Source organism: Gallinula chloropus, assembly GCF_964237585.1.
Source record: "Gallinula chloropus genome assembly, chromosome: 22".
Taxonomy (NCBI): Eukaryota; Metazoa; Chordata; class Aves; order Gruiformes; family Rallidae; genus Gallinula; species Gallinula chloropus.
The window spans coordinates 6,777,384-6,801,712 of record NC_140107.1 but is presented as its reverse complement, the minus strand read 5'-3'; the positions used below and the strand labels follow the sequence as shown (position 1 = coordinate 6,801,712).

General features: G+C 55.5%; 2 protein-coding genes across 2 annotated transcripts; one reads left to right on the top strand and one right to left on the bottom strand.

Annotated features, from left to right (window-relative positions):
* Window positions 1-2,590: 2,590 nt before the first annotated feature.
* On the top strand, window positions 2,591-16,618 carry CAP1 (cyclase associated actin cytoskeleton regulatory protein 1). Its single transcript, XM_084274401.1, has 13 exons — window positions 2,591-2,627; window positions 8,328-8,440; window positions 8,746-8,846; window positions 9,337-9,414; window positions 11,245-11,388; window positions 11,486-11,571; window positions 11,968-12,073; window positions 12,178-12,355; window positions 12,990-13,177; window positions 13,375-13,498; window positions 13,588-13,670; window positions 14,712-14,855; window positions 15,227-16,618. The coding sequence occupies exons 2-13, from the start codon at window positions 8,347-8,349 to the stop codon at window positions 15,308-15,310; spliced, it is 1,410 nt and encodes a 469-aa protein (XP_084130527.1). The 5' UTR covers window positions 2,591-2,627; window positions 8,328-8,346; the 3' UTR covers window positions 15,311-16,618.
* A 732-nt stretch (window positions 16,619-17,350) lies between these two features.
* On the bottom strand, window positions 17,351-22,120 carry PPT1 (palmitoyl-protein thioesterase 1; the record flags this gene model as incomplete). Its single annotated transcript, XM_084274069.1, has 9 exons — window positions 17,351-17,485; window positions 17,948-18,019; window positions 18,231-18,329; window positions 19,243-19,333; window positions 19,428-19,530; window positions 20,347-20,417; window positions 20,718-20,845; window positions 21,661-21,770; window positions 22,009-22,120. 9 exons carry the CDS (start codon window positions 22,118-22,120, stop codon window positions 17,363-17,365), a joined length of 909 nt encoding a protein of 302 aa, XP_084130195.1. The 3' UTR covers window positions 17,351-17,362.
* Window positions 22,121-24,329: the final 2,209 nt, after the last annotated feature.

Sequence of the window (24,329 nt, the reverse complement as noted above, 5' to 3'; positions counted from 1 at the left end):
GTTAATGTTTTGCAGAACTCCTCGTTTCCAAGGATGGAAGCAGCCAAGGCACCGCAGTGAAACCGGCGGGCAGCACAGTGGGTTCCTGCTACCAAAAAACTCCCTTTTCCCAGAAATGAGACTTTTTAATTGCTCTGCTGGGAAATGAAACGCTGCGGCCAGGCTGGTGCTCAGGCTCAGCCGTAACTAGGGGGGCTTGGGGTGGGGGTCTGAAGGCTCAGGGCTGCCCAAGCCCCTTCCAGGACGGTGTCTGCTCCTTTGAAGGAGTCGGAAGCTGCTGAGCACAAGGACCTGGGCTGGAGCTTGGACAAGTGACCTCCTCACACCATGACAAAGCAGGGACAAGCGGTCTCCTTTGGCTGTACAGAGCCAAAGGATGCTGGCTAGGGGACACAAAGGCTTTTTAGGCATTTCGTGGCCATTTCATTTAGGCTCTTTCATGGATAAAAAAGGGAGCAAATATTCCTGCAGTGCTCAGAGGAGAGGGGGACAAAGGGAAGCTCTACGTTTTGTCCTGGACAGTGACAGCATCAGCCTGGCATGGTTTACAGGCTCCGGGCTGCCCCACAGAGCACTGTCCTGGTTTCCAGCCCTCCTGAAAACAGGCAGTGTTTCCATGACCCTGCCTCACCAGGAACTTTGTTCCTCCAGAAACTGAGTTCAGCCAAATGGACCCACCCCAGAAGCAAACACACTGGCCTGGGGTTGGGTAACAATATCCCCCAGTGAGCCCCATACTTCCTCTCCCTGCTCTCCAGATACTTCTAGTTCCTCTCCGCTGTCACGCTTCCTCCTTGGGGGGACCACTGCTCCTAGGTGTGCTGTCTGCTGGGACAATCAGTGCCCCTGCACCAAGCTGGCAGGATGTGGCTGGGCTTCTCTGCTGTGACCTCTTGGGACCCTATAAAACACTGGCTGCATGGAAAAAGAGGCGGTTGTTAATCTTATTTTCTACTTGGCATCACGTCAGTTGATCCTAAGGTGTCTGATCGTGATGGAGACAGCTGCAAGAGGCAGATCAGCTGTTGGCAGGGTGGGAAATGAGGCAAGAAGCCCAGAAAACCAGGCAGATGGCATCGGCGGCTGCTCATAGGCTCCAGCACGAGGTGAGGGCGGTGCCAGGTCCAACTCGGCTCCGTGCGCTTCGCCGGGGCAGCCGTGGGGGGGAGCTGCGCAGAGAGGAGCGGGGTAGCGGTGAGCAGCATCTTCACCCAGGGGATGCAGAAATCCTACCCCTGCCTGGCTGCTCAGAGAAATCCAACCCCCAGAGCGTTTGGGAAGCTCCAAGGGAGCAGAAGCCAGAGGAGACAACCTCACTAGATGTCAGCAGAGCCACGCTCCCAGCCCTTCGCCAGTTCCAGCCTTGGCCCCGCTCCCGTCAGGGTTGGGATCCCACAGACGGAGCCTGGATCTCTGCTTGAGCGCTCGGCGATGGCCAGGCCTTGCTCCCACCCCACACTAGAGCAGACATGACCATCTATGGTAGCAGAGCAGAGAGGGCAGGAAGCAGTGGTAAAGTCAGCCGACCTCACCAAGCTTCTTCCTTCTTCCCCTCCCATCAACGTGTCCCAGCCCTCGCTGGGACAGAAGCTCCATCTGCCTGTCTGTCTGCACAGCCCCCCAGCTCCGAGGGCTGCTTCACCTCCCTCTCTGGGGCTTTGGGGACCAAAAAACGCAGCGAAGCTCCAGGTCCCTTGCGGCAGACAGAGCCAAGTGCTGCCCTTCCTCTGGCTGTGGCACCAAACACCTTGCTTGGGCAAGCCCTACCCCGATGGTAAAGGCAGGTGGCGGAGCTCTGAGTGGGAACAATCCTGCGGTTCTCCAGGGACCTTTTCCCCTCTCCCTCATGCTGAAGGGTCTCTTCAGCTCTCCAGCAGCCAAGCTGGGACTACAAGATTTATCCACCTACCGCCAAAGGCTTTGGGACCCTCAGACCAATGCAGGTCTGCGGCACAAGGCTCCAGAGCCCCCAGGGCCGGACGGGAGCCTCACAGGGGTGGCTGGATGTGCGGACCGAGCCCGCTCCCCAGGGCCCAGAGCCCCCCCCGGGCCCAGAGCCTCCCCCAGGCCCAGAGCCCCGCCGGGCCCTGAGCTCCCCACCCGGATACTGACCCCCCACCCCGGGCCCAGAGCCCCGACTTCACCCTGGGCGTCTCTTCTCCCTCCCGCCCCCGCTGTGGCCGCAGCCCGGTCTCCGCACGGCCGGGACAATCCCCTCCTCCAGGGCAGCTCCCGGCAGCCAGGCTGCAGCCCCCGGCCGCATCGCTGGGCCTCAGCCTGCCGCCCCTCGGGTAGTTCCCAGCTCTTCCCGGCACCGCAACCCCGCTCCGGGGCCCAGACCTGCCCCGCAGCCCCTCCTGAGACGGGGGAACCACCCACCCCGCAGAACCCCCGACTCCACCCCCGAAGCGAGGCGCCGCCCCGCCTCCTCCTGCTCTCCCGCCACGCCCACAACCCCCATCCACCAATCGCAGAGCGACAGTTGACCGAAGCTCCGCCGCGCCGCGCCGTGCGCACTTCCCGTGCGCGGGGCGGGGGCCGGAAGCGGCGGGTACGAGGCGGGGGGGGTGTGCTGGGCGGCGCCGGGTGTCGGCGGCGGAGCAGCGGGAGCGCGGCGGGGAGGCGAGGTGAGCGCCGGGGCGGGGGCTGGGGGGCGGCGGCTCTCGGCTGGGGCCTCGGGCCCTGCCCCGGGGCCGCTATCGGCGGGAGGAGACTGCCCGGGGCGGGGGGGGGGGGGGGAGCCGCTGGCGGCCGAGCTGTGGCCCGGAGGTGGCCGAGAGGCACCGGTGAGGGGTCGGGCCCGCACGGTTGGGGTGGGGGGGGACACCGGCTCCTTCCGTCCCTGCCGCGCTGGGGGAGGGAGGGGGCGGGAGCAGCTCGGCCCGGGTGCTGGGGGGGGGCGGTAGATCCTTTAAACGGGGCGGTAAAGCCCCGAGGCGGCTGTTACCGGGGCTGGCCACCACCCGAGCTACGGCGCGGGGCCGTTCCGGGCTTCCTGCTGCGGGGGCCCGGCCCGGGGGCGTCTCCGCACCCGAATTGTGCAGGGGAGGCGGGGGGAGTTTCCGGGGTCTGAGCCACCCACCCGCACCGGGACTCGCCGTCCGGTTGAGGCACGACCCGGGGGGGGGGGCCTCTCCCTGCCCCGCATCACCGGCGAGAGGCTTTTAAATCCTCCCGCTGCGGTTCCGTTCCCTGGAAGTCGGGGGAGGAGGGGCTGGCGGCCGGTCCACCGGCAGCTCCTGCCATCCCCGCAGCTTTCAGCCCGGTTCCGCCTCTCCCCGGTGATGCGGCGGGCGGGTCGGAGGGCGATGGGGCGGTAGGTTACCGGCAGCGCCAGGCTGACTCACTCGGGCAGGGAGCTGTGCGTGTGCCCAGGCGGTGTCTCCAGCTCTCTGTGACCGGACGCACTTGCCGCAGCCCCGGGCTGGGCTCTGACAGTGGTTTCTGCTTCCTGACACCAGGTACCGTCCCCGTCGCTCGGGCTCAGCTTTGCCTTTAGCCTGTTGCTGGCTTCTCTCTTGCCTTTCAGTGGTGACCAGGGTGGGTTGAAGGTGTGAGCAGATGCTCTGGGTTTGGTGGCAGCGACTTGAAAAGAGAATAACACAGCTGTTTCACACGTGGGGCTCTGCACATCGGGCTCTGGGTTTCCCTGAGCCAGGACTATAGGTGCCCATCGCTGGCAAACCGGGAATCCCTGGCAGCAAGAAACTGCAGCATTCCCTTTCTCTACCTGAGGTGATCCTTGTGTCCCTGGAATATTGCTGAGCTTTCTGAAAGCCAAAAATACCCTGTTATTCACGGACCAAAGTTCAGCTGAGCGGCCTCTGCTTGAGCAGGCAGAGCTCAGGAGTGATGCTGATGAGGTTCCATGCTTGGAATTCCTGATGCTGTATCCAGTTTAGCTGAGACCTGTGATCCTTGGTTACTTCCCTGGCAGATTCATCGCCCTGATGGGGAACAGAAATGAGAGGAGCGTAGCAACAGAGTCTGGCAAGCCTGGATTGAAGCTAAAGGAAGGAAGGTTTAAATTGGATATTAGGGGGAAGCTCTTTACAGAGAGAATGGTGAGGGGGTGGGTGCCCCATCCCTGGGGGTGTTCGAGGCCAGGTTGGATGGGGCCCTGGGCAACCTTGTGTAGCTCCAGGCCTGGAGGTGGTGTCCCTGCCTGTGGCAGGGGGTTGGAGCTCTGTGATCCTTGGGGTCCCTTCCAACCCAGACCAGTCTGGGATTCTGTGATTTCATGTAGTTGTGATGGAAAAGGACCTCTTGCACTAGCTCCAGCGTGAGGTGATACTTGAACCATCTCTTAATAGCTGAGTAAAAATGCCAAGTGACGTTTTTAATGATTTGGGTAGGATTTGGTATTTGAGAGAGCTTAATTAGGGGCCAGGTGCTTTATTATTATTATTATTTTCTAGAGTGCTTTTGGTTTTCTAACTAAAGCAGATCTGAAATGCCAGGAGTAGGCACCACGGCTTCTGGAGCAACGTCAGCAAGTATTGTCGTGCTATAAACAGCAGAGATCTCTGTCTTGGCAGCTGCTGGGCCCAGCAATAGCTGTCTTGTGTTCGTGGCTGGTCCTGACAACCGACTGGAGTCAGGCATTTGACTTCTGCTGTGCTTCAAATAGTTCCTCACTTGAGGAGCTGAACCGGTTTAAAGAGGTAAAAAACATCTTTGGGCTTTTGGAAGCTGGAAATGTTGGAAATGATCTGGTAGCTGATCCCTGGAGATGTCCCAGTGTCAGCTCAGAAATAAACTGTGGTATGTTCTTAATTTAGTCGTCCCATCTTCACTCCCTTTGCCTGCAGGAACAGGAAGCAGCTGATGCAAATTTCGCCTGGCTGACGGCGGCGTGTGGGGCTGAGCCGGAGCCCAGCGCAGGCGTGGGTTTGACTGGCTCCGGCTGTGACAGCAACACATCTCCCCTGTCTGAGCGAGGGCTCTGGTCAGTGTGCTGTCACAGGCACCACTGGGATGGGGTTTCTGCTGGATTTATGAGAATTTGCTCGCTGCTGAGGACTGGCCCCTGGCTGGGACATCCCGACGCCTTGATGTTATCCAAACAGGAAACTCCTCTTGCTGTGGTGTTGGATGGGGCTGGCTTTGGGCTCACTAGTGGCTTTAGAAATGCAATCCCTTCCCTTCATTGATCTGATCAGTGTATTGGAAGAGCCTGGGTGCAGATGAAAAGGCAGACAATGGCAGGACAAGGGGGCTGGATCAGAGCTGAAGGAGGGAAGGGTTAGATGAGATATTAGAGGGAAGTTCTTTCCAGAGAGAGTGGTGAGGGGCTGGAACAGACTGCCCAGAGAGGGGGTGGGTGCCCCATCCCTGGGGGTGTTCAGGGCCAGGTTGGATGTGGCCCTGGGCAACCTTGTGTAGCTCCAGGCCTGGAGGTTGGTGTCCCTGCCTGTGGCAGGGGGGTTGGAGCTCTGTGACCCTTGGGGTCCCTCCCAACCCAGACCAGTCTATCATTCTGTGATTCTATGAAAGCCTGGTGGCTGTGCGTTGTGTTTGAGCTGTGTTCCCGAGCCTGGATGGGAATAAAGGCTGGTTAATGGCTTTACTAAATGTGCTGTGAAAATAACTGGGCGTTCTGGCCGGGGATGAACTGTGTGTTTGTGAGTCCGTAGCTTCCGCTCCGTTGGTAATCAAAGTTCAATTGAATTTAAACAAGACCTAGATTTAATCATGTGTTATAGTCCCCAAAGGGGAGAGCTTCAAGTCTGCTCCCATCAGCTGGAGAAGTCTAACCCCCACTGCCTGGTGCAGCTTGAAAGCTGTTCTCCTTCCTCCTGAGCACAGGGCGATGTGCTGAACAGACGTGACCCCTGGGCAATCTGTGTGTCTTGGCTGCTTCTTGAAAGAAAGCAAATTAAATCCTACCCAATTAGACCCTGTGAAGCTGTTCTGTTGTTGACAAATTCTTCAGAGTGCTTGGGAAACAAAACCCTGTTCTGCTGTGGGCTGGGCAGGTCTGCTCTGTGATCTCTTTACTTCCTGTGTGATATTTACCCCGCTGCATCGCAGACGCTGCCTGCAGTTAGTTAGGTCTGGTCTGGACAGTTAAATCTTCTCCTTCCACCCCAGGTGGGCTTGTTGATAGCAGAAAGAGCTTCATCCACAGGGCAAAGAGCGTAGGAAGGGTGAGTTGAGCCTAGCTTTAGTGAGGAGTGACTGGAGTAGCGCTGCTGGCTCTAGGACTTTGTGCTGCCTGCACTTCGTTCTGACTTTACTGCCCACTTACCGAGTGACTTATCTCCTGAGTTGTGCTAATGCTGCCCATTAAATGGGAACAGGAACGAGCTCAGGCACTGCAAGGTTATGGCTTCTGTCAGGAAAACCCAGGATGGATGTGTCCAGCATCCAGGAGGCTGCTGGGAACCTGAATCTCGAGGAACTCTCTTGCTAAGGAGACGAATCCCGTTGGCATACCTGGGACTGATGCGATAAGCTCGTTGCCACAGCATGTTGTATTGCTGGGGCGTCGGAAGCAGCTTTCCATCTGGGCTTTCTGGTTTGTAATCCTGATTTGAAACGCTGCTTGCAACTCAGTACTGGGGCTGATAAGATTAGAGCCTCGCACAGAACGTGGTGGGGATCAGTGACGCAGAGCAGCGCTTTGTCTGCCCAGCGAACCCCGTGTTCTTCCTTGGACCCCTGCATTACACCCCTCTGTCTTGCTGCAAGCTCAAAGCATGGGAGAATTTCCTGAACAGGTGGCTTTTTAGGAGGGGGGGGGGGGGGGGGAAATAACTGTTTCTTTGAGTGTGCTGAGAGCGGGGGAGGCAGAACCCTGCTCTTGGCTGCGCTCCCGCTTGGAGACGTGAGCCCCATTCGGGATGCGTCGTCCTCGGCCGCAGCAGAGCGCTGACTATCCTGTGGTCAGGATTCTGCCTTGGGCTGAGTTTAAAAAAGAAGTGCCAGAACAAAAAAAAAGGAGGTATTCATGGCTGGGGATTGTATGGGCGACTGCCCACGAGCTTCAGCCTCTCTGAATATTTTTGTCTCTGGAAGCCTTCCAGTTTCTACTGTCCAGTTTTATGGGCAGCAGCATCTCCTGTTCGCTCTTGCACAGAGGAGGAAACCATGCTCTTCCTCTTGGGAGGGGAGAGGGCATCTCCCTGCCCCCCACACCAGTGCTGCTTCTTTAGGCACAGGCAGGTGGAAGAGGGGTTGGAAATGGACTTGTCTGTCGCGTGGCATCGGTGTGGCTTGTGACTGAGCCCATACTTGTCCCACATCCTCTGGAAATGGGGCTGAAACCACATGCTTTGGAGAAGGCTCATGAGCAAAAGAGAAACCCTTGTTAGAACCTCAGGTTTCATTTCTGAGAGGTGGAGTGTTGGGTTGTGAGGGGGCAGCTGGATAAGCCCTGCATTGTGGGGAGCATGCTGGGAGGATGTTCTCCTGCGGGCTGGGTGCTGAGCACCCACAGGCTGCTGCCCTGAGAAGGAACCCATGTCCAGGCACTAATCATGATTCACATTGCAAACTCTTCCAGTGAGCTGTGATAAGATCCAACTGCCACTGGTGACTCCCTCCTGCATTCCCCAGGCGTTAGTGTGCCTGGAGCGTGACTGGTCCTGCTCCTCAGTGCTGAGTCTCTGCACAGCAGCGATTACTGGGAAGTTCAGATGATGCTTCAGACTTTTTCCAGATGAGATGCTTCAAATGGCTTTTGTGCCTAAACTGCCTTCCTGTGCGCTGCTCAGGTCCCAAAGCCTGCAGAGAGAGAGGAGGAACAGGGGTGTGTTGTTGTAGGAGCAGCTCTGCCTCCTTAGCTCGTGCAGCTGCTCACCTTGGCGTGTGCCGGGGTGGCTCATCTTGCCCGCTGATGCTCTGTGCTGTTGTGATGCTGGGGTTAGAGATGTGCCTTGGAGGAATTTGAGACCCTGGGAAGTCCCCACAGATGACTTTGGAGAATCAAACCCACCAGTTCTGACCCGAGGTGCAGGAGCTCCCGGTGAAGCAATCGCTTTTGACTTGCTTGAGCCAAGGGCTGACCGCAGTGAGGTTCTGTGAGGAACTTTGGCTTACAGAGGGGTGTCAGGACGAGGTTAGAAGATGTATGGTTTAGTGTTCTGTGAGTAAGAAGTCTTTACCGTGGAATAAGACTTTGTGGCCTTCAGGGAGCAACTGTGGAAATGCAGAGTGGCCGCATGCATGGCTGTTGTGTGACCCCTGTGTCCCTGCTAATGGGAGGGTACCTGCCGCCTGTCATCGGGGTGCGGAGTGAGGCAGAAGTTGCTTCTCTGGAACTGGTAGAGCTTGTGCCAGGCACCTGATAACCCCTCTGGTGAGTAACTGCTTTGTCTCAGCAGGTTGTAGACAGCAGTAGATATGGAAGGACTGGTTGAACGGTTGGAGAAGGCTGTGGTGCGCCTGGAGACGGTGTGCCAAGGGACCAGCATGTGCGGAGACGGCTCTTCCAAAGGTGAGGCACAGCTCCCCAGGAGTAGCTGTTGTGGAGCAGGCAGTGCTGGTGCAGGAAGGGCTGTTAGACAAACTGGCTGTGTGGAGGGGAAGTGAGTTTCACAGCAGGTGCCGCGCAGACGCAGAGCGCCCTGTGGTTACTGCCCTGTGCAGATAAGGGCTTCCTGCAGCACTTCCCTCATCCCCGTCCCACTGCGTGCCTCAGGCCGAGCCTCTTGTGCTCGGGGTGGGTATGGGGGTGTCCTCTCAGCCCAGAAGCCCCCTGGGCATGTCTCTGATACCTGTGCTCTGGTTCCTTCTCTGCAGGAGTGGCTCAGTACGTGCAGGCTTTCGACGCCCTTCTGGCCGGCCCCGTGGCCGACTACATCAGGATCAGCAAAGAAGTTGGTGGGGATGTGCAGAAGCACGTAAGGACTCGTGTTCTCCCTCCACTCCAAATGCTGCTTGTTCTTTGGGGCTGTTAGGGCCAAGCATGTCGGTGTTTGCATTCCTTTAGCACTGTACTCCAGCATGCTTATAATCCTGGAGGATTCAGACCAGATGCAGCTGCCCAGATAACCCCCAGCAGCTCATCACCTACACAGGCTGTGAATCACACCCCTCCTTCAAGTCTTTGTTAGCTTGGGTGATCTCCATGATCTCTTGAGGTCCCTTCCAACCCCTACAATTCTGTGGATCTGTAGGCTTTGACACAAGCCTGTAAAACACCCATCTCAGGACATGCATATGGTCTTACAGATTTTCTTTAAGGATGGGGTTGTTTCCCAGGATATGTGCTTTGAGATCAGCATAGCTGCTTCCTCCCAGGCTGGGGACTGGGAGCAGGGGGAGCTGGAATGATGGGTGGTGTGATTCTGGGTACCTGGGGAGTGCTGGTGTGACTCTTTCTATCCTTAGGCGGACATGGTTCAGGCAGGTTTGATGAGCCAGAGGGCTCTTCTGGTGACAGCGTCTCAGCATCAGCAGCCAGCAGAGGTAAGTCTGGGAGATGGCTCACTGGAAACCTTGCACACTCCTGCCTGAGAGCTCACTGGTGCTGTTGGGGAACTGGGGCCGTTAACCGTTGCTCTGAAAGAGGAACCAGAGGAGACACTCACATGCATGAGGTGCCACTTGCTGGAAGGGTGAACTGTTTCGCTGCTGCTGTGATACTGGGCAGAGTTCTGGAGGTTGATTTTGAGCTGCAGAACTGGTGTTTTCCAGTCATTAGAGCTACCAGTTTTCTGTAGGTGTCAGAGCAGCTTGTGAGCATCGCCTCACAGCGCCTGTCTCAGGTTTCCCCTGGCACCAGCACTGCACAATCCCTGTTCCCTCAGATGCAACCTGCTGCCAGGAGCTCCTCTGAGCCAGGGGCTGCAGCCGGGTTTGCGTGGAGCGTGCTTTTCATTCTGTGGTGCTTACAGGCATTAACTCCTCCTGAGGTCTAACAGGCACTTGTCTCTCTTGAATGGTCTCTGAATAATAGCTGAGCTTTTAGGATTGATTTGTCCTTAGCAAGTAATTTAATGCGTTGGCTTAGGCTGCTGCTTCTCAGCAGGATGTGTGACTGAGAATCTGATCCTGAAGGCATTGGGTTTTCCCTGCAAGAGCTGTTGTTCCCAAGCAACAGGATCCCACCTTGCTTCTCTTTGCAGTTATGATGTGGCTCAGCTTCTCCTGCTGCACTATGGTAGCTGGATTTTGGTGCCACTTTCCTATTCACTGCAAAATATATCTGCATCTTTTGTCCCCAAAGTCAGCATTGGAGGGTTGTTTAACTTCCAGGCTTGCTGGGACACCATTCTGCATAGCCTCTGGCCTGAGAATCTGCTTACAAATTCCACTGACACATAATTTAAATAAAGGAATATCAACAAAGAGCAGCCTTGGATCTAGTGTAGGCCTCTGTGCAGGCTGCCTTGCCCAAGTCTCACCAGTTCCAGAGCAGCCAGTTTGAAATGCAAAATGTCTGAGCTCTTGTTGCTTGTGGCAAAGAATTTCCCCATCCTGTTAACTTGACAGTGGCGCTGGGCTGGAGCTTCTGAATGTGCTCAGAACCTCTCTGCTCTCCTCTGAAGACAGGAAGGCAGAGCACGTGGGAAAGGCCTTTGACAAGCAAGTTTTTCCCAAATTTGTCCCTCAGTGCTGCCACCAGCGGGAGACTTTCTGATCTTAGAAGGAAGCAGAGTTGCCCCAAGGGCTTCTCTGGTCCTGTTGAGTTGTCTGCTCTGACCTCAGAAGACTTGTAATAAGCACTTTGTCAGCCATCAGAGCGAACACCACACGTGGTTTTTCTCACCCAAATGCTGGCTGGCTTGAGCAGTAACTTGAATCCTGCAGTGCAGCTTGCTTGGGGGACTGGCAAACTTGTGACTCTGATTGTAACACAGGCTGGAGGTCCCGGGCTGCAAACACCCTGTGACATCTTTGTTTTTCCCCTCTGAGGGTTTATAAAGGAGAGGATAATTTGACAGACTGTCTTGGAACAAAAGGACCCAGGAAAGGCAAATGCTATTTCTGTCCTCACAGCTAACGAGCTTTGTCAGTGTCTCTTGGATTGAGCATGAGTCACAGTTCTTGGCGTACTCCCATAGTGCTGATCCGGTTGGGAGCGATGACTTCAGCCCTGGAGGAGCTGGGCTGTGGGATTGTGCTCAGTTCATGGGGAGGCCAGGCCTGGGCAGGAGCTGTAGCAGTAACTCACACCAGTTGGCACCTTCCTCCAACTGCCTGTGATCCCAGCAGAGCTGCCTGTGAAGGTGTGTGCAGCCACTCCAGAGCCATGCTAATGTATTTAACTCATCCCTCATCCCTCTGGTCCCGCAGAACGCGTTCTCATCGCTTCTGAAACCCATCTCAGAGCAAATCCAGGCAGTGCAGAATTTCAGGGAGAAGAATCGTGGCAGCAAACTGTTCAATCACTTATCAGCAGTCAGCGAGAGCATCCCAGCCCTGGGCTGGGTGGCCATGGTAAGAACTCCAGGGGGAAGTTGGTTTCCTTGGACTGGTGGGAAAAGCCTGGCTCCCTGGTCAGCTGTTCCATGCCCATGTGTTCTTTCTTCTTCAGGCACCAAAGCCTGGTCCTTACGTGAAGGAAATGACTGATGCTGCCATGTTTTATACCAACCGAATCCTCAAGGAGTACAAGGATGTGTAAGTTCACCTTCTCTCTTAAAGGTGTCACTAAACACACCTAGCTGGGTGTGTAGGGGCAGTGGTATTCCTCACTTAGCTGTTCTTCCCAGATCCTTGGGGATGAGATTCCTTGTGTTCACATGTCAGCTGGGATCCCTGGTAGGAAGTAGCTGAGCTGTTCCCTAAAGCACGAAGTTGTGTCTCAGGAACGGGTCTTGTTGGGGGTCCCAGCTCCTGGATTAAAATGGGTTACAGAGCAGAAGGGGCCTGTGGCCTCCTGCCCACAGGTACAAGGTTGATGCTGAAGCTGGAACGCGGTGCTGGAGGTGGAGAGGTGTGAAGAGCTGGTTGTAGTCTTTGGGTGTTAATGTCAAACACACCTGCTTACTCCTCATGATCTCTTTGTGTCCCCAGAGATAAAAAGCAGGTGGACTGGGTGAAAGCTTACCTGAGCATCTGGACAGAGCTGCAGGCCTATATCAAAGAGTACCACACCACAGGGCTGACCTGGAGCAAAACAGTAAGTGCTGGCTGCATCAAGGAGCCTCTTAGGGGAGTATTGCAGGTGATTGCAGCAGATACCGAGCTTGTGCAATGCCTTTTCCTCTTGCTGGCCTCTTCCAGGGTCCTGTAGCAACAGAAGGAGGTAAATCACCATCTGGTCCCCCAGGGGGGGCTGCGCCTCCCCCACCAGGCCCTCCTCCCCCTCCTGCTCCAGCGCCCAGCAGCTCCAGCATGGATGACTCTGCCTCCCGCTCCGCGCTCTTCGCCCAGATCAATCGGGGAGAAGGCATCACCTCTGGTAGGTGGAAGTAGCTGGCAGAGGGAGAGCAGCCAGGAGCTGTTGTGCCCTGTAATCCTCGTGTTGCTGCTGTCCCTTCCGTGCCCCTGCCTAGACAGGGCGCTTGCAGTAACAGAGCTGACACCTGAGGATGGGGCTGGGAGCCAGAAGCAGCCCGGGGGCAGTTAGCAGGGACAGAGGGAACACATCTGAGCGAGTTCTCACCCACGTCTGTTGCGTGTAGCAAGAGATTAGTCTCTGGCTGGCACTGAGGGAGGGAGCTCTTTGGCTCCTGCACAGCTTGAGTAGGAAAGGTGCAATTTCAGACCTATCTGTAGCTGTGTGGAACGTGTCCCTCTCCTGTAGGGCCTGGTTAGCGTACCTGGGCAGGGGTGGAACAAAGGTGAGGGGGCTTCCAGCTGCAGTGTGGGATTGCTGGTGCCTTCTGGTTCTACGGTCCTTCTCGTGCTCTCATTGGCAGTGCAGTGTGTCCTGCTCCCTCTTTCACTCTCTGGCACTTGTGCTCAGGCCCAGCCATCCACTTCCATGTTGAACAATGTTGTTGTGATGATTGTTGTAACCGCTGACACCCCGTGTTTGTGACACACCCTGTTCTTGGAGGAGAGCTGGATCTCAGGCCTGACTTCTCTCGCAGGTTTAAGACATGTTTCAGATGACATGAAGACCCACAAGAATCCAGCGCTGAAGAACCAAGGGGGTCCTGTGAGAAGTGGACCCAAACCTTTCACTGCTCCCAAGCCAGGCTGCAATGCCAACCCCTCCCAGAAAACCTCCCCGAAGGCGCCGGCGTTGCTAGAATTAGAGGGCAAGAAGTGGAGGGTGGTGAGTGCCTGGTGTTGGTGTGAGTGGGTTGGAGGGATGGGAGCATTGCAGCAGGGAAGGGGGGGGTCTCCTGAAGGTCTCTCTTTAGGAGGCACCTGAAAGTCCTTACAGTTCACTCTTAAGGGGACTGCACTGCTCTTCACATGGATTCTTTGGTTTATATTCCAAGTAAAGTGGGTGTTTTGCTGCCTTTTCAGGAAAACCAGGAGAATGCCACTAACCTTGTCATCAGTGACACAGAGTTGAAGCAGGTAGCCTATGTCTTCAAGTGTACAAACAGCACACTCCAAATCAAAGGCAAGATCAACTCCATCACCCTCGGTAAGCGGAGAAACCCTGCGAGCCGCTTCCATGGGCTGGTCTGTCTGCAGCAGAGCCTTCCCATGACCTGTCCTGTCTTGTCTTTGCAGATAACTGTAAGAAGCTTGGTCTGGTGTTTGATGACGTGGTGGGCATAGTAGAGATCATCAACAGCCGGGACATTAAAGTTCAGGTGAGTATCAGCATCCTGTTCTCTCTGCCTGGAGTATGACTGACATGTCTGTAGCATCTGCTTCTCTGAGTAGCTTTATTTCCAGAACAGCAGTGAGTCTGTAGAGTGTTCATCAAAGGCTGTGTGTCCTCCTGCTCTGCAGCTCACCCTGCCCAGCCCTTGGGAAATGGGCTGAATGTTGCCCCCCTGAGCTGCAGCAGGGCTTTGAGGTAAAGGATGAGCCTCTGAGGCGGGCAGCACGCTGTGTGACTGCCAAAGCAGGAGGCTGGCAGGAGAATCTGCTCTGATTTCAGTGTTGGTATCTGATGGGAGATGGTTCGTTCCCCCAGCTTTGCTGTAGTTTTATTCTTAAGAGATCAGGGCAAGAAATAACTTGGGGTCTTTGCCAAAGATGGGAGTACTTGAATCACAGAACCACAAGGTTGGAAGAGACCTTTGAAGATCATCAAGTCCAACCATCCCCATCCTATGCTAAACCATATCCCTAAGTACCTCATCAACCCTTTTTCTGAACACATCCAGGGCAGGTGACTCAGCCCCTCCCTGGGCAGCCTGTTCCAGCCCTGACAACTCTTTCAGTAAAAAATGCTTTTCTAATATCCAATCTAAAGCTGCCCTGGCACAGCTTGAGGCCATTGACCCTTGTCCTATCCCCTGTCCCCTGGCTGAGGAGACCATCGCCCACCTCTCTACAACCTCCCTTCAGGTAGTTGTATGTGGTGATAAGGTCTCCCCTCAGCCTCCTCTTCTCCAGGCTGAACAACCCCAGCTCCCTCAGCTGTTCCTCAGAGGATTTGCCCTCCAGCCCCTTCCCCAGCCTGGCTGCCCTTCTCTGGACTGGCTCCAGGACCTCAATGTCCTCCTTATGGTGGGAAGCCCAGAACTGGACCCAGCACTCGAGGTTCAGCCTCACCAATGCTGAATCTGCGTGTCTGCAGCAGGGGGGTGGAGCTGACCCTCTTGCCTTGAAAGCAAGCTCAGGAGAGAGAGGTTGTGGTTGCCCAGTTCAAGCTCACGCTGCTCTTGCTGCCGCCCTGGTAGGTGATGGGCAAAGTGCCAACGATCTCCATCAACAAGACAGACGGTTGCCACGTGTACCTGAGCAAGAGCTCCCTAGACTGCGAAATCGTCAGTGCCAAGTCCTCGGAGATGAACGTCCTTATTCCCACAGAGGGGGGTGACTTTGTAAGTCCTGAAACTGGCCTGGGGTTGGGGGTGATGCGGGGCAGGGTTTGTGTTCTGAGCTGTGCAGGGAACTTTGGGGTTGGTGAGGTCTGGGGGGACAGCTTGAGACTGGGCTTGGGTGCTGGGAATGGTGATGAGGTGCTGAAACCTGCAAACCAAGTTCTTTGTCTTTACTGGGAGGAACTGGTGTTTTGTGAGTTTCTCCTGGGGATCTCTGGGGGCAGAACAGATTATGTTTGTACAGGAGGAGGGGACAGAGGGGGCACACCTAAGAACCAAAGTGCCTGAAGTACTGCCTCGGGCAGCAGGAGTGGTTCCTAGCCTGTCATAACCCCACTTTTGACAGCAGGTTCCTCTTTTTTCCCCTCCAGACCGAATTCCCTGTCCCAGAACAGTTCAAGACAGTGTGGAACGGCCAGAAGTTGGTTACCACCGTGACAGAAATCGCTGGCTAAGCAGAAAAGCTCCAAGGCTCACGCCCTCCCCCAGCCCTGCTGTGGGACAAATCTGCTTTCAGATGATTCTCTTAGATTTCTTGTACCTTTCTGCTCTCAAACTGCTTCTCTTTACCCGAGAGACACAGCTACCGGCTGCCACCACCACGCCTCTGCCTGGGGTTTGGTGCAGGTGGTGGCTCAGTTATCGTCCACATCTACCAGCAGGAAGGTTTCTCTCTCATTTTCTCCTCCCCTCCTATGATCTAACTGCGCCAATTGATGGAGTCGGGTTCTGGGTGAGTGTCACAGCCAGTGCTGGCAGTTGGCTTTTGGAGTCTTGTTCGGTTGGTTTGGGTTTCATTTTTTTTTTTGTATCACCTCTAAGCAAACAGTTCAGTGAGGGAGGAAAGCTGCCCCCTTCTCATGAATAATGGTTTCCCTTGGGTCCTGAGTACCCTGTTGCCATGGCAGGTGTCTCTAGAAGGTCCTGGAAGCTGCCAGTTCCAGCTCAAATGCTGTCTGTGGTATTGCAGGACCTTGAGAATGGCTTTGTTGGACCAAAGGCTGAGGACCTGGGCTGTAGCATTCCACCCCCACTTCACTTCCATCATTCCCAGTAGCTCGGTGTATTTCCAATTGTGCCATGACAAGAGGCTTTCCGTTAACCAGTGCCACAGGAAGACTGCGGTGGGGTGACCAGTTAACCCCCCCCACACACACACACCCTCCACCCAGTCTGGCTGGTAGCTTGGAGCTGAGCACCTCTCATTCCACCCTCCCAAGGGGATTGTTGTCCCAGGGCTTCCTCGGAGCAGCTGAACTCAGGTTCAGTCTTCCAGGCTGGTTCTTGTGAACCTGTCCCCTTCTGCAGGGAAGGGTCCCCTCTGCTCCAGGGGCAGCAGCACCTGAACCCCTGAGCTGCTTCATCACGCTCTTCCTCAGCCACAGTCGGTCCCTGTAGAGTGAATCCTCTCACCCCCCCTTATCCCATCACTCAGCTCTTCACTTGGGTGGAAGCTCATAGCCTCTGGTCCAGGGCCCTGGAGCAGAGTGAGGGATCCAAGCTGCAGTACTGTACTGACCCGTCAAGGGAGCTGCACGTGCTTTGACCTTCATTTTTCCAACGCCTCGGGTGGCATACGTATATCTTAACTGCATTTCCTCTGTAAAGTGTCAATGTTCTTTTTCTCTAGGACAAAACTTACAAAAAAAAAATATGCAATTTTTTTATTTTGAGACTGTCCTGTGACTTGTACTCGTCATACCTTTCTTATGTACTTAAGATTATACAAAGATAGAATAAAGTTAATGCCAACTTGCTCATTACAGCGGCTCCTTTTCACTCTTTGGGACTGCACAGGGTACTCTGTGCTGCCAAACTGAAGTACAGACTCCCTTCTCTCTCCCCTCCTCAGATATGCCCATCAGGAGTCATCCAGTCTCACCTCTTGGTGGTTAGATAAAAAGTTCTTTATTAATTTCAGTTGCTGTACAGAAGTGCATAAACCAAGCCATGAGTTAAAAACTGTTCAAGCTGTTAATACCCACATCCCTGCACCCCCTCCTCCTTTTTCCCCACATCCCTGCACCCCCTCCTTTTTCCCCACATCCCTGCACGCCCCCTTTTCCCACTCAGGAAGGAGTGGCTGTTGCCTTTCCCCTGCATCCAGCCATTAGTCAATCTGCCTGTGCTCCCTCTGAGATGCACTAGTGAGTTCAGTTAATACTGCTGCTGTGTCCTGCGAGGACCTGGGCACCAGGGCTGACACCCCTCTGGTGCAGCCCCCCCTTGCCTCACGCAGCCCCCCAGAACTGAAGGAGACACTGAGGTTAGTGCAAGGCTCAGTGTCCCCCTTGTACTGGGAGCCCAGTGACATCCAGCCCCATCCTACTGCAGCATAGGAAGTTCCACCCCTGCAGACTGGAGCTGCCCAGCTGAACCCCCTTCCCCTTCCCCATCCCCGCAGGATTTTCTATGCAGAAAGTGCCCTTGTTGCAGGGTAGCAGCTGCCGTAAGTACAGTAGTAGGACCCCCCCCTCCCACCCCCACCCCAGTGTCTCCCCTCAGCTTCACTGCAGGAAGGGGAGGAGAGCGGTGTCAAACCACTCCTCTGAGAAGTGCAGGTGATCCCCTTCCACCCCCAGGAACACCAGTTTTCCTGCTTTGTCCATCTCCTGCAGCCCCAGGCGATCCTGCAGAGAGAGAAGCGAGCCTGTAGCTTTTGGGGGGGGTGTGTGTATCTAGGGGACCTGGTGCAGCAAGGTGCTGACCCATGGCCAGAGCCCACTGCTGCAGCAGAAGCTGCTGGCAGGGTAGAGTGGGCTCCAGCTCTGCTCTGCACAGCTTCCCATGGAGCGGGGAAAGGTGCTTGGGATGTGCCTGGGACAGAGGTAACTCTTCCCCATGTTTAGGCACCCACCTCACAAGGCTCTGCAAAGGAGCAGAGCTCATTACACACGTGCTGAAGGGGATCCTGGGCCAGGCGTGAGACCATCACTGTAATTCCCATCGCTGGACCTGGCTCAGAGTGGAACCCCTCCCCTAACAAGGCTGTGCCCCAGCAACAGCAGAGACTGTGACCACCACAGAGCTGCAGGGCTTAGGGGGTCCCAGGGATGCTACACAGTGAGGACCACAGAGGCCCCAGGACGTACCTCTGTGTACAGTGAGGTTTCCTGCAGCGGGACGGTCTCCTTGGCTTGGCCACTTTTGTAGAACCCAAACCACTGCCAGAAGAAAGCAGAGGAAGCAGTTGCTGAAGGGCCTCCAGGAGATCAGCAGGCCCTTCCCAACTCCTGCCAGAGACGGGCTGCACCCTCCTCAGCACCAGGCCCGTGTGTTTGTGCTGGGGTGGCTCTTCCCCACCAAAGGAGGAACAAGCAAGCAGGAACTAACCCACCCACCACCCAAAAGCAGCACCCACCCTGCCCACCTCACCTCAGAGATCGGGGGGTCGACCATGGTGTCGTTGAGGAATTTCACCATCACAAACTTTTTCAGTGCCATCAGGTTTTTCTTGTAGGTCTCATTGACACCCTGGATGAGAGTGACAAGAACAGCTCCATGTCACAGGACAGACCATGGAGACAGGTCGGGGAGACTGTCTGCCCCATCTCACCCTGCTCCTGCAAAGGAAACCCTGGACTGTGGACAACACTGAGCTGGGTGGTGTGGCTGGCACAAGAGAAGGAAAGGAAGCCATCCAGAGGGATCTTGGCAGGCTTGGAAGGTGGGCCCTGGGTGATGAGGTTCAACACTCAAAGGGCCAGGCCTTGTGCTTGGGCTGGAGGGATCCCAGACACATAAACAGACTGGGAGAGGAGCTCCTGGAGAGCAGCCCTGCAGGTGCTGGTGGATGAGAAACTTAACATGAGCCAGTAGTGGCTCTTGCAGCTTGGAAGGGCGATGGGATCCTGGGCTCCATCAGCAGAGGGGTGGCAGCAGGGACAGGGAGGGGATTGTCCCTCTCTGCTCTGCCCTCCTGAGGCCCCAGCTGGAGTCCTGTGTCCAGAGCTGGGGCCCCAGTACAAGAAAGATGTGGGACTGGTGGAGAGGGGTCAGAGGAGCCACAGAGATGCTCAGAGGGCTGGAGCAGCCCCCCTACAGAGAGAGGCTGAGGGAGCTGGGCTGGTTCAGCCTGGAGAAGAGAAGGCTGTGGGGGGACCTCATTGCAGCCTTCCAGTCTCTGAAGGGAGCAGAGGAACAGGAGGGGAATCAGCTTGTTAAAGGGCACTCCAGAAGAGCATAGGGACATGGGCACTGCCCAGCCACAGACACAGCTCATTTGTAAACCTACCAGTGGAAACACCTCATATGCTCCTGGGATGCAGGGCAAAAGACTGCTCCCCTTCAGCTCCAGCAAAACTACGGCCAAGGAGAGCTAACAAAGGAACTCCCTGCTAAAGTTCCTGCCCCCCTGCTAGCATTTAATCATCAACCAGGTCCTTACCCTCTCCTGATTTATGTCAGCCAGAAAGATGCTGTTTTTCCTGTAGTCCTCCTCCTTCAGAGGGTTGTGCCAGTACTCTGCTTGTACCAAGCTGCAGAAGGGAGAAACCAAAGCTGGGGTCAGAAACACAGAGCTGCTCACGTGGGCCTGGCCTGTGGTGCTGCAGCCCTGAGGAGGATACTCACTGCTCCTGGACAGCCTGTGTGTAGGCACCCAGATCCAGCGTCTTTCGGATCCAGTCACAGATGTGGGAGCTCTCGCCGGGACAGCGTGGAAAGCCGTACACACCTGGGCATGGAGACATGTGTAACCACCCAGGGAGCCAGGCTCAAATCCCTTAATCCCTCTGGCTGGTAAAGAACCACCCTCTTAGGGAGCAGCAGCAAGAATTACCCAGGGAATCAGGCGGCCTTTAATCCTGCTATCTCATTAGACAGCCCTCCTGCCCCTGGGCACCGCTCCACACACAGGTAATGGGTGTGTGCTTGAGCTGAGGTATTGCAGGAGAATGGGGGTGTGCACAACACTGTCCAGCTCGCCTGGCGTATTCCTGGGGGCTACAAGCCCTCCCACTACACCACAAAGCAGCAGACTCAGGCTGTGGAAGCTCCAGAGAGTGAGTGAAATTCATTGCCAGCCACGCTGAGCTGTGCAGCCCTTCGATTCCACTCCACGCTGGCTCTTAATCCACTGCAAAATGCCCTTCCCTTTCCTCAGGGCTTGAACCTTCCAGATCCTGACTGTAGGACAGCCTCGTGACCCTGAAGGTGGAGTTTCACAGAGGCTTTGCTCTGCAGTTAGAAACTGCTTCTCCCAAAACACCTAATCCCCAGAGCTTCCAAAGCACAGAAGAACTCTATGTGGACAGTAAGCTGTCTGCTCGCAGGGGTCCCTTCTCATTGCCAGTTAAGACCAGGAGAGATGAGGATGTGTTGGCAAAGCAGAGCACCAGGATCAGGCAGAACAAAGGGATGATTTAACTCATAATGGAGTTTAGGAAGAGGACAACAAAGAAGAAATCACTCCTCCTGCCAACAAGAGTCTGTGTCGTGTCCCCCCCCCTTCATGGAGGTTAGGAGGTGAGGTAGCTGAAGAGGACACTACCTTGGTGCTGTCCCCCAACGGAGATCAAATTGAGCATGGGAGGAGAGGGACACCTCTGGGCCACTGCCCGCCTGTGGAGAGACATGGAGGGGCTGAGCTGTGGCTCTGAGGGCCACCAGTGCTGGTTCACATACACTCTCAGGTTAGGTAAAAGGATTGCCAAGAGAATTAACCCCTCCTGGTAGAGGAGAGCTACAGGCAAACATGTTCTTACCTTCTTTGGAGCACTCCTACCTTTATGAAGGTAGAGGGTAGCTTTACCAAGCTTTACATGATGGTACCAAGCTACCATCTGCTTGGTACTTCAAGAGAGATTTAAATCAGACCCCAAACCCCACCAGAAATGGCTGGGAATGGAAGTGGAGACTTACAGGAACTGCCCTCCCTGGGAGAAGCCCATTGCGTTGTAGCCTCCTTTCAGGTGAGGGTCCTCTGCAAGCTGGCTGCACACCTCTCGCACTTGATCGTTCACGTTCATGAAGAAGCTGTTCTCCATATCCTGATGGATCAGCCAGATGAGAACACACAACGGGTGCCTTTAGGGCGGGTGACGCTCTTTCACGCTCTGCACACAGACTGCTAACAGCTCTGCTGCTGAAAGGGGACCTGCACTTCCACACCAGGCCAGAAACGAGACTCTGGTGCTGAGACTTCCCTGCACCAGGGCTGTGTTCCTGCTCTGCCTGGCAAACCCATCTCACACCCAACGGTGGCACTTCCCTAAACCTCCCGACAGCCAGAGTCAGACTGTGTGGAAGAATATCCTGCTAAGGAGAAGGACGTTGCCCTAAAGGTGTCTGAACGGCTGGAAATGGAAAAGGATGGGCTGGGATAAAGCTCTGCTTCAGCTCAGCAAGTCACCACGTGCCCCCACACTACCTGGGGGAAGTAGTTCCCAGCTCAGACCAGTGGATCTGCCTATTAATCCCATTTAGACCGGGGATCTGGGGTTTGTTAGCTGGACTTTCATAGAATCATAGAATGCTCTGGGTTGGAAGGGACCCCAAGGATCACAGAGCTCCAACCCCCCTGCCACAGGCAGGGCCACCAACCTCCAGGCCTGGAGCTACACAAGGCTACCCAGGGCCCCATCCAACCTGGCCTTGAACACCCCCAGGGACAGGGAATCCACTACCTCTCTGGGCAGCCTGTTCCAGCCCCTCACCACTTTGATTGGTTTCTACCTGCCAAAGCTGTTTACTTCCCGAAGAGACGAGCTGGGAAAGCCCAGCACGAACCCCTGTGGAATCCTGTTAATCACAGGCGGCGCTAAACGACCCAACCGCCGCATCCGCGCCCCGCGGAGCCGCTCACCTGGATCAGGTTGCTCCCGATCTTCAGGGACAGGACGTACACCCCCGGGATCTTCCTCTCCACGAGTTTTTTAACGTAGCCCATGCTCTGCGGGTTGCAGCAGCTGTCTCCTGCGGGAGGGAACAGCGCGACGCGCCGTCACGGCCTGGCCCGGGCCCTCACCCTGCCTCCCCTCCACACAGACCGGCCCGAGCGGCGCTGAGCCCGCAGGAAGGAGGAGCCGAGGGACACCGGCCCCCGCCTCAGAGCAGCCCCGGGGGCGCGGGCCTGCCAAGCCAAGCCCCGCCGCTCCGCCCGCAGAGCCGGTACCGGGCCCCGTGCCCAGCCCCGCCGCCGGTCCCCGCTCACCCATGCCGTGCCAGATAACCAGGGGGACGGCGGCGGCCGCACAGCTCAGGCACAGGGAGAGGGACAGGCAGAGCGCCGCCGCCCTGAGCGCCGCCATCTTGGCCGGGCACATGACTTGCGGGAGGGAAGGGACGTGGCCTTGAGAAGGCGTGTCCCGGGCGGGGCGTGGTCTAGACGGGGCGTGGTCTGTGGAGGGGGCGTGGTGGGGGGGGGGGGGCGTGGCCTGTGCAGGCGCAGCCGCGGGAGGCCACAGCTCCGTCCCGTGCGGCGGCCACAGCCCTTCCCACGCCACAGCCCCCGGCACCGGGGACGAGCGTCCGCGGCTCTGCAGGAGCAGCGAGGGGCGGACGGGCTGCGGGCAGCTGTTAAGGCGGCAGAGTAAAAGATGTCGCGTCACGCACATGGCAGCACCAGCCGCCCGCACTACAGGGCTGGGGTGAAAGGCCAGATCCGTTTGCACGTCTGGGCCACTGTCTGTTAAGTATCTCACGATGAAGGCGATTAACCTCCTTCATCACAGGTGAGCCTGTGATTTCAGACACCCAGTGTACTTATTCCCTACGTTCTGGGCTTATTTTTGTGGTTCAGTAGGGTTACTGAATGGAACTGATTCCCTTTCCTAACCAGGCTGGCTGTGGGGATGTGAGAACTGCCATGTTGGGTGTGCAAAAACCCATGTTTGGAAACAAAAGGCTGTGTTATTTAGACTTAAAAAGAAGATACAGAATAGATTTATAATTATTGTAATTAGAGTAAAAGCATGATTGCACTGAACTTAAATCCTGGTCCAAATTTCCTATACACTCACAAACCCGTGCACACCAAAATTAACTTCATAATTAATACTGGATTGTTCCCATTACAAAGAAGAAACTGTCAATTATTGATGCTGCTTGTATTTCTTCCGAGCTGTCTGCATCTTTTCTCTCTCCAGCTTATGGAGCGCTGTGGACAATGCAGTGTGGATGCATGGAAGCTGCCTTCTCACCTCACAGTTATGAATCAGGGATGTTTATTCGGCGCTGGGCGCATGGGGCATCGCTCCACCACAGACCTGCACGCCAAACAGGGCAATTCACCTTAGTTATACACAGTAGAACGGTACATATTCATGGTATAACAGAAGACACCTATATACATATGCATAACCTGTCCCTGCTTCGTATTAAAATCAGTCCCAGCATATCATTTCCATAAACTCCTCCCAGTTGTGCCTGTGCAACTGTCTCCTGGTGGTGGCTGTTGGGGGGTCTCAGCGATGAAGGGTCAGAGTCTTCATCAGGTTGAACTTTTCACCTCCTCCTGCTGGCACATGCAGAGTTGTGATTGTTCCAGATGGGCACAATTATCCTTGGGATGCTTCCTCCTTATCAGTCTTGGGTCTGCTTTTAAGCACACAAATCACTCCAGACCAACTACACTAGAAACGTGTTCAAAGCAGACACTGTTTATGCAAGGTCACCTCTGACATAACCACTATGGCACTTCATCCTGTTAGCAACCCCCCCCTTCGCAAGCATCTTGTTAGCAAGCTCCCTTTAACCCTTTGCAAGCATCCTGTTAGCAAGCCCCCTGTATCAGTGTGTACAAATAAAGCCCTCAGAGGTGCACAAGTGACTACACACACAGAAAGACCTGCTCGTGGATGTTATTATCAAGCACAATACAGAGGGGGATTTGTCTTCACAAGCAGAGCTAGAATATTCTCTTTAGAGTTCAGCTTCCTCCTTTCATCCCACCCACCATCAGACACTTCCTGACATTTCTCCTGCAGGCAGAGCAAGGCAACTGCTTCTTTTTTTTTTCTTCTTTTTTTTTTTCTTTTCCCTTTTGCAACGGCTTCTCCTTCAGAAATCTGTGGGTGGTGGGGGAAGGGGATGTTAAATCAACAGCAAACACAGCCCAGCAAGTCTGGGACGTGAGGGGGAGTTTCAGGATGAAAATAGGCCTCTGCCAGCTCTCCTGCGTTTGTGTACCTATGACTAAGCATGCCAAATACGTCGCTTTTAAAACTTGGCTTCTGTCTTTCCTTGATTTTTGTTGTTTCCAAGCCTCCTGCTCCCTTTTGTCCTCACAGCCCCGGGGGACCTCGCAGAGGCAGGCTCCTGACATCACCAGTGCCAGAGAAATGCAAATCCCACCAGGCGAGCCAGCCCCGTGTGCTGTGGGGACAAAGCCAGAGCAGCTCCAGAGCCAGGAGATAACCCCCCCTTGCTGTCACCCCTGGGACTGCCTGTGACCTCCGTCTGCTCCGGCACCAAGAGGAGACTCCACGAGCGATTGTTTTTCTATTGAAATATTCACTGCTTTTGCTTCCATCG

Coding starts and splice junctions, on each gene's coding strand:
- CAP1 (XM_084274401.1), top strand. CDS start 8,347: ATGGAAGGACTGGTTGAACGGTTGGAGAAGGCTGTGGTGCGCCTGGAG. Junction 8,847..9,336: donor GTGGGGATGTGCAGAAGCAC/GTAAGGACTCGT, acceptor TTCTATCCTTAG/GCGGACATGGTTCAGGCAGG. Junction 12,074..12,177: donor GGCTGACCTGGAGCAAAACA/GTAAGTGCTGGC, acceptor GGCCTCTTCCAG/GGTCCTGTAGCAACAGAAGG.